General features: G+C 41.1%; 1 protein-coding gene across 2 annotated transcripts in view; it reads right to left on the bottom strand.

Annotated features, from left to right (window-relative positions):
- The window catches only part of DOCK1 (dedicator of cytokinesis 1), a 298,286-nt gene that overhangs the window by 59,027 nt on the left and 221,643 nt on the right, over nt 1-17,616 (bottom strand). For both annotated transcript variants that reach the window (XM_062580681.1, XM_062580680.1), the window contains exons 34-37: nt 7,627-7,712; nt 7,283-7,439; nt 4,933-4,973; nt 2,045-2,135 (exon numbers count right to left, since the gene is read on the bottom strand). In XM_062580681.1, the coding sequence (XP_062436665.1) occupies nt 2,045-2,135; nt 4,933-4,973; nt 7,283-7,439; nt 7,627-7,712 (375 nt within the window). The remainder of the gene's footprint in view (nt 1-2,044; nt 2,136-4,932; nt 4,974-7,282; nt 7,440-7,626; nt 7,713-17,616) is intronic.

Here is a 17,616-nt window from a genome sequence, read left to right on the forward strand (position 1 = left end):
GAAGAAAAACTGGCAAAACTCCAATTTAAGGTCATAGAAAACATATCGATTAAAGAATTCAGGACCTCATGGGTAAAAGTCAGAATGACATTTTATGGCACTGTTCATTCCATCATTTTCAAGCAAATGCAGCACCTATAGAAGAGAAGGCTTTATCTTGTCCAAAAGGTTCATCCATGCAAGGCATGATAAGCAAGTATTATGCAATTTGTCAGTCCTGTTTTACTTTCCTTGTGGGAATAGGAGAGATCTTTCTGCTCACAGAATCAGCTAGTTACTCATTCAAACTTCTTCCCACAGGCAACTCACTGGACCATTCTGGGCGACTGAAGGTGTCAAAGTCATCTCCTCGCCTCTACAAGACATGTCTCGGCATAGAAAGTTTCATTACCAAACAAGTAACTCCCAGCTTCCCCTGCTTTTAGTAATATTAATAATATTAATATTGCTACAGTGCTTTTATGTGCCAGATGAATCTCACTGATGTTTCCTTTGTGTTGCAATCCTCAGACAATTTTAGAAAAGAGTAAATACATTTCAAAGTGTTTTAATTTAAATTACAGAGGTGTGATTTGCATCATATTTAGTCTTATTACAGCTTGGATGCAGTTTACGCAGTGCTGAAGTAAAATAATTTCTCAACGCATCCTTTGAAAGTATTTCATTCCACTCCGTCCACTGCAACTTTTCAAAACAGATTTTTTTAATGCTAGCATTTCGCTTGAGATTGCTTAGAATAAATCAAAGATTGCTAAGAATAATTTGCTGCACAGAGTGGAATAAACTCCCTCGAAGAAAGGAGACACTGGTAGCATAGCTCCTGCAATAATATATATGGCTTGCAATACACGTGCCATTGGCATTAGAAAGGAAAAAGGGAAAACGCAGCTCTCAGTAATTCTGTTCTCAGGTGTCTGCCCACTTACGAGCGGCGCTGCTTGGCCTCAGGCTGCGCGCAGGGAACTGGACTGCAAAACTGCCCTCTGGGAGGATGCAGAGAGCTGCAGGTCTCCCCGGGGAGGGAGAGCTCACTGTGGGTGCCCAGAGGGGTGAAATGGGACTAAAACAAAAGCTTCAGAAAACACCGATTCTTACAAAATTTAGATTTCAACTGTTTTTTTAAAGCCTAAGCACAAAACTCGCTGTCACTAATTTAGCGGTGACGTCGCTATAGCGAAGATGCAATTTCAGAACAAAACGTCTGCTATTAAGTCACGCTGAAATCCTTCTACGTGACGATGCAGGGGACACGGCTGGCCTGTGCTCCGGTATCTGTGACACAATTATGTCAATGAGCTGCATGTTTTAGACAACCCCACACACCAAAAAAATTTTCAGTGAAATTTCTGTAAGATCAAACATGGCTGAATGTCACTGTATAGTATTAAAAACTCAAATGCTTTATTTAGATGTACTATGTATACATGCATTGTATACATACAATTTTATTCATATTGCTGTTCATGTAGGTTATACCAAAACGTTCTGCAAAGAATAGCAACACAGGCATGTCTCTAAGAGTTCTGCAAACTGTGTATCACTGCATTAACAATAGACATACCTTTTAAAGGCATGAACATGGAAAGAGACCACTCGAATTTCTCTTTTATTGTCCCAAATAGAAACTAAATTTAGAGATTCTTGACAGCACCTAAGGGTAGTCTCCAGCTCGCTTGTACTACTTCTGCAGAAACAACTGGTGGACAGCTAGTTTACTGCAACACATGCTCAGATGCTTCCAGAGATCACATAATTGTCCCATTTAAAACAAATTTATATCACAATTACCTTTGCAATTTAACCTGTGCTCTCTACTTGATTGCTCTTCTGCTCATTTTAGATTAAGATCTAAATAGCTCTGACACACTAATGACAGACGGTTGACTTTTGCCTCAGTACATATTAAGCGTGCAATAACACACAACTGCAAAGTAAGAAGTGAAGTACAGACAGTTAATCAGTTTGTAAGGCTAAAGAAACAACTCTGCTATTGGTTACCAGTACCATGATTTTTTCAAAACTTCCAGTGTATTTCAGTATTCACCTTAAGAAGCTTTGCATGCAGAAGTAACGTATAGGCAGCTTCCGTATAGTTGTCGCATTCTTTGTGCAGGTCACACAGTTTGTACAAATACCTACAAGTAATACAAGCATTGATTCTTAAAATGTAACAAAACAGTTTATTTTGGAGATCACAAAAGTTAAATTTTATGCTCAAATAGTTAAACATATCTGGAATTATTTAAAGCTCCCATTTCAGTGTTTTAGATGAACTTTTAGAACCACTTGCATTTCTATTGTGATTTTCTTCCAATACCTACAAATGTCTTGTGAAGAGTAACAAATTCAATCCAGATTTTATTAAAGTAGTATTGTTCTACTTCTTCAGATATGGAGATAGATCTAGGTTTGTCCCTTAATTTCAGTATCATCATACCACTGGGAGGGGATTCTCTTCACTTGTTCTTTTTTTCCCCAAAGTTAAGAAGCATCTAAGGCCCAGTTGGAATTGAGTCTTGCAAAGGATGTCAAGGACAACAGGAAGGGCTTCTTCAAATACATCAGCAGCAAGAGGAGGACTAGGGAAACGTGGGCCCGCTACTGAATGGGGCGGGGACCCTGGTGACAAGGGATACAGAGAAGGCAGAAGTACTGAATGCCTTCTTTGCTTCAGTGCTTTGCTTCTTTGCCTTCACTGCTAAGGGCAGCCCTCAGGAATCCCAGAGCCTGGATGTGAGGGAGAAAGTCTGGAGAAGGGAAGACCTTCCTTTGGTTGAGGAGGAAAAGATTAGAGACCTTCTGGGCAGGCTAGACATCCACAAACCCATGGGCACGGATGGCATGCACCCACAGGTACTGAGGGAGCTGGCGGATGTTGTTGCCATGCTGCTCTCCATCATCTTTGAAAAGTCCTGGAGAACTGGAGAGGTGCCTGAGGACTGGAAGAAAGCCAATGTCACTCCAGTCTTCAAAAGGGGCAAGGAGGAGGACCCAGGCAACTATGGGCCGGTCAGCCTCACCTCCATCCCTGGAAAAGGGATGAACAGCTCAGTCTGGATGTCATCTCCAGACATATGGAGGAAAAGAAGGTGATCAGGAGTAGCCAGCATGGATTCACCAACAGGAAATCCTGCTTAACCAACCTGATAGCCTTCTCTGATGGAATGACTGGCTGGGTATATGAAGGGAGAGCAGTGGACGTTGTGCACCTTAACTTCAGCAAGGCTTTTGACACTGTCTCCCAGAACATCCTCCTAGAGAAGCTCAGGAAGTGTAGGTCAGATGAGTAGACAGTGAGGTGGATTGAGAACTGGCTGAAAGGCACAGCTCAGAGAGTTTTTATCAGTGATGTGGAGTCCAGTTGGAGGCCTGCGGCTAGTGGCGTCCCCCTGGGCTCGGTACTGGGTCCCATCCTGCTCAACTTCTTCATCAATGACCTGGATGAGGGGACAGAGTGCCTCCTCAGCAAGTTTGCTGATGATACCAAGCTGGGAGGAGTGGCTGATCCACCTGAGGCCTGTGCTGCCATACAGAGAGACCTGGACAGGCTGGAGAGCTGGGCAGAGAGGAACCTCATGAGGTTCAACAAGGGCAAGGGCAGAGTCCTACACCTAGGGAAAAATAACCTATAGGCACCAGTATAAGCTGGGGGCTGACCTTGTGGAGAGCAGCTCTGCAGAGAAGGACCTGGGAGTGCTGGTGGATGAGAAGTTGACTGTGAGCCAGCAATGTGCCCTTGTGGCCAAGAAGGCCAATGGTCTCCTGGGGTGCATTGAGAAGGGTGTTGCCAGCAGGTCGAGGGAGGTGATCCTGCCCCTCTACTCAGCCCTGGGGAGGCCACATCTTGAGTACTGTGTCCAGTTCTGGGCTCCCCAGGACAAGAGAGACATGGAGATACTGGAGAGAGTCCAGCACAGGGCTACGAAGCTGGTCAGAGGGCTGGAGCATCTGCCCTACGAGGAACGGCTGCGAGAGCTGGGCCTCTTCAGCCTGGGGAAGAGAAGACTGAGGGGGGATCTGATCAATGTGTACAAGGACCTGAAGGGAGGGTGTCAAGGGGACGGGGACAAACTCTTTTCAGTTGCCCTGTGTGACAGGACAAGAGGCAATGGGCAGAAATTGAAGCACAGGAAGTTCTGCCTGAGTGTGAGGGGGAATTTCTTCCCTGTGAGAGTGACGGAGCCCTGGACCAGGTTGCCCGGAGAGGTTGCAGAGTCTCCTTCTATGGAGATCTTCAAGGCCCACCTGTATACAACCCTGTCTACCATGCTCTAGGTGACCCTGCTGAGCAGGGGGGTTGGACTAGATGATCTCTAGAGGTCTCTTCCAACCTTATTGATTCTATGATTCTATGATCTGAGAATGAATTAATGAATAATATTTAGATATCAAAAACAGCAGTAAAAATATAAGTTTCACTGTTTTAGAACATCAGTCTAGCCAATTTTAAGCCAAAGTAAAAATAGAGGACTAGGAACTCTGAGGTTTACAAAAAGCATGACAACATATTACTGTTTTTACTCTATATGAAAAACAGACTTTGAAAGGCTCCTAAAATTTTTAAATTTAAAATAAGTATCAGTCATCATATTGATAGTCCTTTTTCCCACTCCAACAGTCATATGTTTTGTAAGTCGCCAGAAAGTAAAATTATTTCTTTCTTAGTTTTACTCACTTCTTCATAAAGGTATAATAATAAAATTGAAGGAGTTAGAATAAGGATACCAAAAAAAGCTCATGAGTCTAAATTCTAATGCTCACTGTTCTCAATGAACTCAATGTACAAAAGCCCCAGCGCAGGTATGATTTTCATTACGTCTTCCCCTCCAAACGACTGCAAACCCCCCAAATGATTGCTTAACAGAAACATAATTTTCTCCAATTACGCTACAGTAAATCAAGCAAAATCTGTCAGTGGTCATGTTTACAAACCTTATGTACATTTCTTCTCTCTCAATCTCTTTGTAGAAATTCTGAAATACAAAATAATTTTGTTACAAAGTCTTTGATTTTGTAGTCAGAAATGTATACAGAACATGCTCTAAATTAAACATTCATAATTGCATAACATCAACCTCAAAACTGCAAAATGAAATTTGCCTCTAGTGATAGAACATAAGTTACTTGACTTCCAAAACCTAAAGTTGTGATGATGCTTCATGATGTAGCATATTAGGGCTTATGTTTCACTGCAAAGGTTAAGAATTTGGAAGCAGAGTGTTGCTAGAAATTGCTGCTGGCATTTGCAAGTCACACATCATTAACCACTTTCAATTGAAATTTGGTAATGTACAAAACCACAACTTTTAAGTAACTGTTGTAGCAGGGATTTAAAACTCTAAACCTTATTTGAGCAATAAATCATCTGCTCTTGGATTCTAATATTTTCTTTGGAAATGGAAAGTTAGAACAGTGGAATTTATCTGGTTTCATATGCCACGCATCATCATCACCTGCCCTTAAGACATGTTTGGATGCCTCTGGTCTTGAGATAAACTAGTTAACACTATAAATATTGTAAACATAGGATAGGATAAATTGGGGAATCTAATTTAAAGTTTGCCTTGGAAAGTTAAAATATATCTAAGAAAGCAAAACAGAGAAATTCATCCTTCACTGAATTAGAATAAACTTAAACAATAAACAAATCAGTTTGGGAAGCCACTAACACATGAGTAAATCCAATATAGAACTGTCCCCGTCGAAGAGAACTGCAGCAATATGATCAATACCACGGACTGCTCTGCAAATGGCTCGTAACGAAGTGAATATGCCATTAGAGTTGGCATATCTGCTCAGTCCTTTGGAGCTCAACTCTCGAGGCACACTGAACCTAATGAAACCACACTCCTCTGAAATTTCTCAGTCTGTTTTTTATTATTTGTGGGGGAATAATAGCGTAGACCCATTTTATCCTAACACTGCCGGCCAGCTGCCCTGTCCTTCCGATGCAGCTCAGGAAGCAGCATTAAATCAGTACGAATTGGGAGAGACTTGGGCAACTGTTGGACACTAGATGCCTTAAACTTAATATGGCTCGACCTTCCCCCCAGAATCAGTGTCTGTTTGTTGCCCCTGTCTTTGGGTGCAAGTTTCCCCATCTGCCCATGAGTGCATTGATAAGAATAATAGTTTTTTTTTTTTTTAATAAAATCAGCACTGGCCTAAGCGTGTATCGAAAACGCTGAGGTTTCCGCAGGCACCCAAAATGTAACTTGCTAGCTCAACAGTCAGCAAAAACTCTCAGTGCCTCTTTTTTTTTTGCCATTTAATAAACATCCTGACACATTTTGAGGTGCAGATAGAGGAAAAACAAACTAAAATACCAATTGCAATTTCTGATTTGATGCCTCTGTGCCCTTTCCCCTTCTAATGGAGCCCATTTCCGCTGCGCTCACTCAACAGCAGGGCAGGAAGGCTGCGCTGCTCACGCCGAGGATGCTTGCATTACTCGCAAATGCTAAAGCTGCAAATTACTTACATAGATCTTTCCAAACTGGCCTGGATGAAATCTCTCAGCCACATTACACTAGGCCATAAACGCTGTGTGCCACAAGTTTAAATAAAATAAAACAGAAAAAAATCTAATCTAACCAGTACTAGCTTAGAGGTCTCTAAAATGTATTTTAACATAATTTTTCCATAGAGGTTCATTTTGCACTAGTAAAACCTCATATTCTAATGCTTCCACAAAAAAGCACAATGTGTATCTTGTGAGGAAAACTGCCTACTGCTTCCAGTTCTGCTTTAAATGCACAAAAGCTTATCTGGTCCTTAACTTCACAGTGACCCAGACTAGCAGATATAAAGTAGACTCTCCAGCATTTCTGGAACTCAGAAAAGGAAATTTCATGTTAGTGAGGAGACAACTCCAACGTTTTCCTCTTTGAATGAAATAATACTCAGTTTTGTTCAAAAATTCTGAATACTGAAGCTGCACAGTAAGCAGAATATAAATATGGTTTTAAAAACTGTGATAAAGACAGGAGTAAACTACTCCATCATTTTGTTTGTGAAAGTATTTTTCTGTATTAACAGTGAGTGCCAAAAATCAGCCCTCAAAGATTAGGCCCTGAAACACCTTCCTTCCCTAGCCCTTCCTTAAAATCAACTAAATAGTCACTAACCCATGCATTTATAGATTGATCTTCTTAAAAAAAGAAAAACATTGATATATTTAAAAATCGAATGTCAGCTAACACATAAACCGAGCCTCCTGTAAAAGGTGTTAAATGAAACTAGTAGTCAGCCCCGCCGTGGGGCTGGTCCCTCCCTTGCTTACCAGCACGTTGACAGTGCAGCTCATGCGGTTCTCCTTGTTCTCATCATGCATTATGGTCCGGTAGTCCAACAGCCTCTCCATTAAGCGGACGACGAGTTTCACAAAAGTTTCTCCACTTTTAGCAAGGTATTTGTGCTTTCTGCAGTGCTCCAAGAGACTAGGAAACAATTACGTATGCCTTGTTAATCACACACAGAAAAAAGAGCTCGACTCAGGTGCAATTTTAAATATTGTGCATCATTAACAGATTTTAATTATTTCTGGGCTACAAAGTTCATTGTAGTCTAATTGCTCTTTCTCCTGACTTTACGGTGACATAAATCCCGCCGCTGATCAACACTTACATTTTGTCAAATAACACTTTGTACTGTTCGTCTCCTCTGCCTCCTTCCACTTCATGATCGAGTTTTGTGATGATCTCATTTTCAAACTATAATTAAACAAAGCAAGCGTAAATAATCAGATGGCAAATCTTGCACATTATTACTGTAGCCTAAATGGTTCAGAGACTGGTTGGGTATCTCTGCGAGATGTTTTAAAGCTTGATTGCCTTTAAGAGTTTGCAGTCCCTGCTATTAGATTTTTATCCACTATGATCTACTGCCCTACAAGGATCTTTCACTGAAGAAATCATTGGTCACTGTTGTTAAATGCAGTTCAAATATTTGCATTAGTAAGTAAGGAGACAAATGTCAAGAATAAGAGCAGCAGAAAACCAGACACAAAGCAGAGCACACAGTGTCCCCTGCAACAACGATAATAGCAACAAAAGCAAAAGAAATAAAAGCTCTCAAAGCTCTATGTCTGATGATATACAACACCTAAGGCTGCGCAGCCAGTTGCATCATTCAGCTGGATGCACACCCTAGCATCACTAACATCTCTCCTTAGTAGAGAGGCATTGGTTCACCCTGTGGCACAACCCAATAAACTGTTTATAAGTCATTGCAGAGAGGAAGGAAATTGTTTCAAACAGTTTACAAGTAACATTTTTATTTAGCAAATAATGTAAGAGTGCAATCTGAAGCAGGCATTGAAACATATTTTAAATGCAAACTGGATAATTCATTGGACTTTTAATAAGTACAGAGGGTTTTGCCTGTTGCTGCTCCCTTGACTAGGGCCCACGATGCATCGATGAGAAAGGAATGGATGGCCTGTAGCTTGATGTACTGCCAGACGGAGGCTGCGTTTCCTCAAACCCTGGCTTCAGCAGCAAAGCGCCTTCAAGAGGTCCCCAGCACCTGCTCACATGCCTCCATCCTAGCTATGAGGCCTCCTTCCCAATATGCTACAGTTCATCACCCCCAAGTTATACCAGGAACGTAAAGGCACTTCTTACTCTTTTTAAACCAGCTCCTCACACCAAAGCATCCACCTGATGGTGCCAACAGTGTGAGCCCCTACGTTAAAGCCAGCTCGCGCTGCCTGAGCAGAACGAAGGGGCTTCCCGTAACCGGAGATGTTGGGCTCCAGGCTTTTGCTAAAAGCCAGTAAGCAAACGCAGACTTCTTCTGCCAGGGGCAACAGCAAGGAGGCAACAAGCACAGCTTCAAAAGCCATGCTGTAGAGGTCATGTGCTCAAGAGCCAGCTGCAGTCTTGCTGTGCTCAAATTTTCCAGCTTAAAGACAAAAGGGACTCCTACGAGCCAGGAGGCAAAATCGCCCGTAGCCTGCCCACGGACAGGACCGCGGCCTCCGCGCGAGCCCAAGCTCCCGCTGCTGCCATGCAAACCGCTCAGCAAACATGACCCAACACAGATGGGTCTGGAGGGAGTCATCTCCCACAGCATCAGGCACCCACGGGAGCAGGAGAAGACAAGTTGTTATCTCTGGCTGGCAGCGCAATTAAGACTGGTTCGGCTGTAAAGAAAAACTGCATTTTTCAGTCAATGCTATAAAGTTCTGCTGGCGTATTTATGTCAGCTAGAGTGTGACATCACATATCCCTTACCAAGGCAGTGCCGTCGTGATGAAAATCTGGCGATAAGAGAGTGCTTTTTGGCACCATAATTTGTATCACTTTGAGGAGGCGTAGCTACGTCCACCACCAGTCTCCTCCTGCCAGCATATACACACAGCCCTCTCTCACAGCATCTCCATCAAACAGCAAATAGGCACGCCCTTACTTCTGCCATGACCACTTTGTCCTGACCTGATGGCCACACGCATGCTAAAATACGGGCAGAATCAGCAGAGAAGCAGCACTGGTGAGGAGAAGCATCTCACCCACCCCAAGCCGGGATGCAGCTGCTCGCTTCCGGGAGCATCCTTGCCCAGCCGAAATGCCCGGCCGGTCTGAACCTACCAGCATGGAGCACTCCAGATTTTGTCTCCTCAGCATCTGTGCTGATAAATTTATTTTTATTTTTATTTACTTATTTTTATATACCACCTGAAACCAGCCAGAAGTATCTTAACAACAGAGCAAAAAAATTCCAAGTTCAGTGACTACAAGCTATCTACCTGCTGCTTAGTGCAAATTCAGGGTGAAGTTTTACAATATGTGTAACTCAAGCCAGCTGTGGGCTGTCCCTGAGGGACTGGCCCTCACTTGTCCCAGTCGTGCCTCCTTGGTGCCATCTGGCCATTGCGCAACCCCAGCCTGAGCCTGGAAATTAGAAAGACCAACTAATTTCCACTGGGACAGTAAGCAGACTCGCAAGCAACCAAAACTCAGGTCTCAGAATGACTCTATGCAACACCCCAAAATGTAATTTAAGAATCAGTCAAATAGGTGAACAAACATCCAACCTGCAAATTGCCTAGTTTTGTAAAGTTTGGTAAAGTGGCATTACTGAAAACCGGAACTTACAGTGAAGGAACTTATAGTGAAGAGAGCTAGGAAACCTTGGCTATCCATCATACCATGCACACAGTGATAAAATCGACTAAGTAACCAAACAACAGATATTGCATCTTAAAACAATTTTTACTGCTCTGCTTGGCCAGATTTAAAAAAAAAATAAAACTCCCAAAGTCAGATTAAAACATGAGTTCTAGAAATTTGGAAAGTACTTTTCCATTCCCCACATGAACCACTGAATCACTGAAACACTGACTGGAGAAGACCTCAAAGATCATTTAGCCCAAACTCCCAGCTGAAGCCAGATTATTGCCACACTATATCAGGCCAACTGTGACTTTCTTTTAGCCAAGTGTCAAAAATCTCCATGGATGGATGACTACACTGCCTCTCTGGGCAACCTGTTCCAGTGCTGCAGTACTTTCTTTGCGAAGAAATGAATGAAAAGTGAAGTGAAATAAGATTCTTAATACAATGAACGTGTTATTCAAAAAATGACATGAAAATGAGAAAAAGAAGAATAATGAAATCCACCCCCTCTACGAAGCAAACATGAGCTGAAATATGTTTTCCATAGTATGAGAACATGTCAAGTAAAACACTAAGGCAATACAATAATGAAACAAAGAAGTCACAAAATTCATGGTCTCTAATAAGACACAGAAAGACATTGACTTTCTATCCCAACGCGAAAAATGGCACTTACTGCCAGCATTACCCCTTTGGGTGAGGTGTAATTTAGAAAGGGATTGTTCACATGAAGAATAGCAATTAAATTTGTCAGACAGGTTCTTGAGCATTTTCTTCCTATCAATTTTACTCATATTTCTATAGATCCTGGCTTTTTCAGTCCACCTCTCTAAATGCCCACGTAGGTGGAACAACAGGGTTGAATAGAGCTAGAGTTGTGGCATTTCTGTGGTTTAAAGGGAAAGGACCTTCACCTGCGGCTTGGTGCTTTGATCACTTTTGATAGTTATCAAGCAATTGATACGGTCTGGATCATAGAAGCCGGATAACTAAACACTACAGTTAAAATTTTTTTCTGGGTCTCTCCACAGAAGAAGGTAGCATCTGTAAGCTGTGGTCTATATAGCTAGTGTCTCCATGATTTGAGGAGGAATGGTGCCCACAGAAACCAATGACTCTTGAGACGCTGCAACTGCTGTCTGCTGATAAATTCTCTAGGAAGATATTTTTTTCCTTTACATTTTACAACAGCTATAACAACACAAAGCGGGCTTGCAATTCTTTTAATGAAATTTACTCTTAAGTGAAGAACCGCCAAATTTTCAGTGCTTATGTTAGAGACAGTGACCCTCGCTGAGGCTTTTTTGGGGAATATGGGGCACAATCTACGAGTGCAATTCATATCTTTCTACTGACAGTGAAATCCTGAGGATCGATGTTAGGAAGATTATTGGAAGTTATTATCAGCTCTTTCTTGCAGCTGATCAAGGTCCCAGCTTCTTTTCAGGGTAAGTGTTTTAACTTTGGCAAAGATTATATCCATTACTTCATCTGTTTATCACAATCTCCCATTTGGAGAAAACAGTGGTTACAAATCAATGTAAGTTAATCTGCCTTCTTCAAGTGTCAGCTCAACTAATCATTTTTGGTTTTAGGTTTATCTAAAGTATGGTTAGGCTACATTTGTAGCCCTGATGGACAATTTAATTCTACTTGTACATGACTCCCCATTTTCAAACCTCCAATCTGCTATAAATATACCGATTCTGCCACACAAAAGTGCCAGATAACAGCTCTATAAATTAGTTCCAATACGAAGAAGTAGTACATAGTTACAGTAAAATTCTGTTCAAAGGTTGCTATGAAACTTGGTGATAATTCCCAATGGTTTCACTTGCTCCATTTACTATTTTCCCACAGCATTCTAGCTAGCAAATAGATCAAGTGGCCATTTAACATTAGATGACTTTGGAGGTCACTGGCCTAACTACACTACCTTTCTTGCTTGGGCTTCAAGGGGGCTGAGGGAGAGAGACTAATATTCTCCAAATGGCCATAAAACAAGAAAAACTTAAACATTTACATTTCAGTCCTAGATAACTAAAAAGGTTACTTATTAAAATTAATTTAATTTGCACATTCAATGGGATTGCAGAGGAGAATATGCAGCATTAGAAAACCTTGGAGAAGTCATTAACTTCTGTTCTGTCTGCCAATCTTATAATACGGGGCTATAGATGCTAACACAAGGCTCAGAAGCGGTAAGAAGATTTAATAATGAATTATAGGTTGTAAAAGTTGAGATAGTCAGATATATAATTCTCTTTAGCAAGCAGTAGCTAATGTTAATCTGAAACTCATTGATAACCAACAAGAAATGACATGGCAAATAAAAACGCTGGTATTACTGCCTCAGTGACACTGGGATTTATTGTTATCTATTAGAAATGAATTAAAAATGTCTCCCCTCATTTTTTCTGGCCTTTACTCAATTACTTCTCTTCATAACAGAACACTAGCTAAAGGTACTTCAGCTGTATCCATAATTTTTATTTTAGTAATCATATATATTATGCAATCACTTATTACGCATTCCTATATCATTTTTCTATCTTTTTGGCCACGGCTCTATTCTGCTATTATTCAAATTTCTTCTGTGAAATGGGACAGCTGTACTGCAGTGTTCTTAGGGCTCTTACCCAGGCCATTCCTTTTACAGCACTGAAGCTATCATCATCGGACGTGGAGACGATTCTCCTTAATAGTGCCGATCAGCCTTAAAACTCAAGACATGGGACTCATAATTTCTTCATGCTCATAATTGTAGAGTGGGAGGGGGGCTACATCCCTCTGATTTCATTTCATGCAGATAAGGGTCCTCCCACATTATTCAACAAGAAATGTAATAACATTGTGGAAGAAGGGGAAGGGAGCTGCCTCTGACTTAATTCTTTATCTTATTTTGTTAATAGATTTTTCCTCTTAAAATAAGCTAATTCTCCTAATTACTAATTCTACTAATTACCAGAGTAATCAAAAGCAATCTTACAGTGCAATACCATGAGAAAGGGAGAATGTGTCCAACATCTCACTCCTGCCAAAGACAGGTACCTCTCCCCTCCTCCTTCCAGTTTCCCCATGGTTTATGTTGTGTCAGTTCTGGCATTGACTGGATGTCTCTATGAACGGGTTCAACTCAAAACAAGCAGAAAATCAAATGAGCACTGAGACAGGCAGAGAAAAGTTAAAGTTTTTGGTAGGCAAACAAACAAGAATATTCATAAGAACTGGACCTAAAGGAAGCAACAGATGGGCGGAACAGGTAACAAAAGCAGGAGCTCATGGCTGAATTTTACATTTTAGCTGAATGACTGTCTCATGATGAAGTCTCTTTCCTGCAATCACCATGGGATCCATCACCATCACCTGACCAACCCTTGAACAATCAAACCAATTCTCTTTCATCACTTATGTGGCTCTGACATATTCTCTTTGATCTAGAGGGTTTGCTAGTAAAACAGCCAAAGGAGAAAAGCAGAGCAGAGAAGGAGGCATTTTCTTCTATATGGAAGCTTCAGTCCCACACAGACTTTAGTATCAGATCCATGCTTTGAGGTACAGGCTACTTTGAAGCGTACATAAGACTTCAAAGCACCTCAAGAGGAAGAGGACAAAACTGGGCAACTCCAGCTTTTAATTCAGTAGGCCTTTAATTTAGTTCAGCAAAAAATACACGAATTTATTCATCATCTTTTTTTTTTCTTGGGGCTACATATATTGGAAGAATGAAAACACGCATTCTGTCTCTTACTGGTTTTACCAAGCAAAACAATTCATACTGAAATTAAAACAGTGATGAAGAAAGCTGTCTGTTTATAACACACACCATCACAGCATTAGAATTCTGCAAAAAAAAAAAAAAAATTAAATTCTTCCCTCCTACATCATGAAGTTTACACATCTGCGAGGGAAGTGGAGCCAGTTTAAACCCTTGTTGATGTGACTAACAAGGTTAGATAATTGGATTTCTGGCAGATTAGTTTAACAGCAGCCAACCATTCAATTCTCAACTTCTCTTTGAAAGCAAAGCTGGACAATCATAATTGGTGGTAGCACGTACACAATGTAATGCACTACATTAGACAGACACATTAAATATAAAAGCTTGCCTAGGTAGTGGTGATACTTAAATAAATCATTTTACATGATCATTTCAGACAGCAAACACTTCAATTAAGGAACGAGTTATGTTTTGCAAGACAGATGACCCAGTCAATTTTTGTTCAACATAGGGAAGCACTTGGGACTTGGATTTGATTGTTTGGTTCTTAGGACCAGCTCTAATGAACCATCAGTATGGCAACAGACAGCTTCAAGTGACACCAGTCTGTGATGCTTGTGGTAGCCTACACCAGGAAATAGCTCCTGCATGTCTCTGCTCTTTAGTACCACCAGAGAGTAGTAGGACAAAGGGACAAATGCATTCTGGCCATTATGCGACAGGGTTCTCCCATCTTAAACAATTTTCTTCTGGGTAGTAGAATATCAACTTTTAGCTTTCTTAGGATATAACCCATTACAGGATCTGTCCCATTCATTGCACGCTGCAGGGAATCTTTTTGATGGGATAACCGATTCTCAATTACTGACACACAGATACGTCATATACCTCAGAAGATGTTGGTCTGCTGCTGAATGGGGCTGGCAAGCTAGTTGCAAATGACACAGAAAGGACTGAGTGCACTAAATGCTTTCTCTGCCTCAGTTTTCACAGAGAAGGTCAGCTCCAAGCCCTTCAGCCAAGAAGCACTGACAAAACAAACAGCACACCACTGATAGCAGATGAGGATTGAAGTAGCGACCACCTACAGAAACTGGATATATACAGGCTGTTAAGACCCGACATGGTGCATCCCAGGGTGCTAAGGACACTGCCTGACGTCCATGCAAAGCCACTCTATATCAGTCCTTGTAAGACCATGCAGATCATGGAAAAATCCCAAATCACCAGAGAAAGGCAAATATAAAACATAAAAAAGGCAAAAAAGACAAGCCAGGAAACCACAGTCCAGCCAGGCACACTTCAGTTCATGAGAAAACTATGGAACAGGTCCCTGTGGAAGCTATGCCCAAGTTCACAAAGGACAAGAAGATGACTAGGAAAAGTCAACATGGATTTACCAGAGTTAATCACATTTAATCAATTGTTACAATGAAACAATTTGCTCAGTGGGTGAGAGGAGAACTGTGAATTTTAGCAAGGTGTTTGTAACAGTCTCCCACTATTGATAAGAAATGGACTCAGAAGGTGGACTACAAAACAGATGGATAACTGCCTTGATTGCCAGAGGGTGGTGGTGGTTAATGCCTCAGTGTCATACAGGCAACTGGTCACGAGTGGAGTTCCTCAGGGATTGATTCTTGGTCCTATGTCCATTCAGTACTATTCCGTACTACCCAATATCGTTGAAAGTGATCTGCGTGATAGGAATGAATGCATCCTCACCAAGTCTGCAGGTGACACCACACTGGGAGCAGAGTTAGATACGTGGAAAGGGAGAGCCACCCTCAGGCTGAGAGATTAGGCCAATAAGAAATTGCATTAGGTTTAACATAGAGAAATGTGAAGTCCTGAACCTGGGCTAGAATAGTTCCAAGCAGCAGTACCAGCTGGGCGTCCGACTGGTTGGGGTGTAGCTCTGCTGGGAAAGACCAGGTGAACAGCAAGCTGAACACGAGTCAGCAGTGCAGCAAGGAAAAACAAACTGTGTCCTGGATTAAATCAGCAAGAATGAAACCAAAAGATCAAGAGAAGTGATTAATCCACTTCTTGGGCCACACTTGGAATACTGTATCCAGCTTTGGTCTCCCCAGTTCAAAAGAGATATTGAGAAATGGGACAGGGTCCAACAGAAGCCCACCAAGAGGGCTGGATGGCTGGAGAACTTGGCATATGAAGAGAGGTTGAAGGAATTCAACCTAGAGAAGAGAAGGCTCAAGAAGGTCTACGCACAGTCTTCCAATACATAAAACAGTTCTAGAGAAGATGGAGGCACTCTCTTCACAAGAGTGCACAGCGACAACAGAAGAGGCAACAGGCACAAGTTGCTTCATGGGAAATTCTACCTGGATGTAAGAAAACAAAATTCTTAAACACTGAGACAGGTTGCCCAGAGAAGGGGTGAAATTTCTCTCACTGGAAAAAATCTAAGACTTGAGTCAGATGGCTCTGGATAACCCAGGGATTTCCAGAACTCCCATCCAACCCAGACTTTCATTCTGTGATTCTCTGCTACTTACAATCTATGCTCCTCATCACCCCCAAAACACAGATTTACAAATGTCAGCATGTTGTATAACTACATTATCTACAAAACTGTAAATGGATAGATTATTTTTTGTTAGACATAACTATGCATTCCAAATATCCTGGACAAAGGTTTACTACCTCTGTACCTGTCATATCGATGCTACGTCCATAAAGAAAGAAGCTATAGTGACATAAGAAATACATGTTGACTATCTACAGTCCAAGACATCTATGATTTAAGCACAAGGCATTTTTCTTTTTAAGAGGCAAAAAGAGTTTGTGTTAAAATATTTTAAGACATTCATTTATTAAAATCACCCAACTATTCCACAGAAAGCTGGTTTCCTTCTATCAAGAAAATATACGGCCATAAATTCAGCTATAAAGTTACCCTGGGATTTTTCCATGATCCATATAATTGTACAAATAAAAAATGACAAGTAACAAAAGAGAATATCTGACAGGAAAATGTTTAAATGGCATCCCAGTGAGCATTTCAATCTCTTCAGTATCATCAGAGTCAAACATAAGAAAGAATGATTAGGCAGTAATTGGATGGAACCAAAATACAGTTCACAACCTTTCTATACTGCACCCAGCACAAAACAAATCAAAGTAATAAGGCTGACACCACTTTACATGTTTAAGTTACTCCACATAGATATTCATTTATTCTGGCTACAGATGTGTTATGAACTGGTTAGGAATAATAGTTCACAACGAAGTAAGGAAAAGGTTAAGATTTCTCATACAAGAAGCAAAACTGCCAGTATAAATGAACAAAAGTAACGAACACATATCAAACTTTACTGCAAAATTCACAAGGTCATATCCTGAACTGACAGTAATTTTCATAGCGTAATGGAGCTACACTGATTTATACCATGAGACTACCTGGCTCACAGGATTCAAAGTTTGTGCAATCTATCTTCAAAGCACTGCTAACCCTTGCATTTTTTCAAATGAAAAAAATTACTTTGATGTCAAAAGAAAAAAAAATCATATAAGAACCTTGCTGTGAACGCGCACGCTTGTCCTCAATCCGTAAGGTAAAGTTTTGAGGGAAAGAAAGTAAAATGAATGATGTCAAGAAACTTTCTTTCACCATACTTGTCTCTCAAAAATTGAAGCTCTCAGGATAAGACTGTGCATGTTTATTCAAGAATTTCCTTCAGCTTTTTAAAATAAAATAGAATAAAAATGCTACACTAGTACTTTCTATTTTAGATTGCCTATATAGCACGAAGA

The sequence above is a fragment of the Rhea pennata genome, chromosome 7, assembly GCF_028389875.1.
Source record: "Rhea pennata isolate bPtePen1 chromosome 7, bPtePen1.pri, whole genome shotgun sequence".
NCBI classification, from domain to species: domain Eukaryota; kingdom Metazoa; phylum Chordata; class Aves; order Rheiformes; family Rheidae; genus Rhea; species Rhea pennata.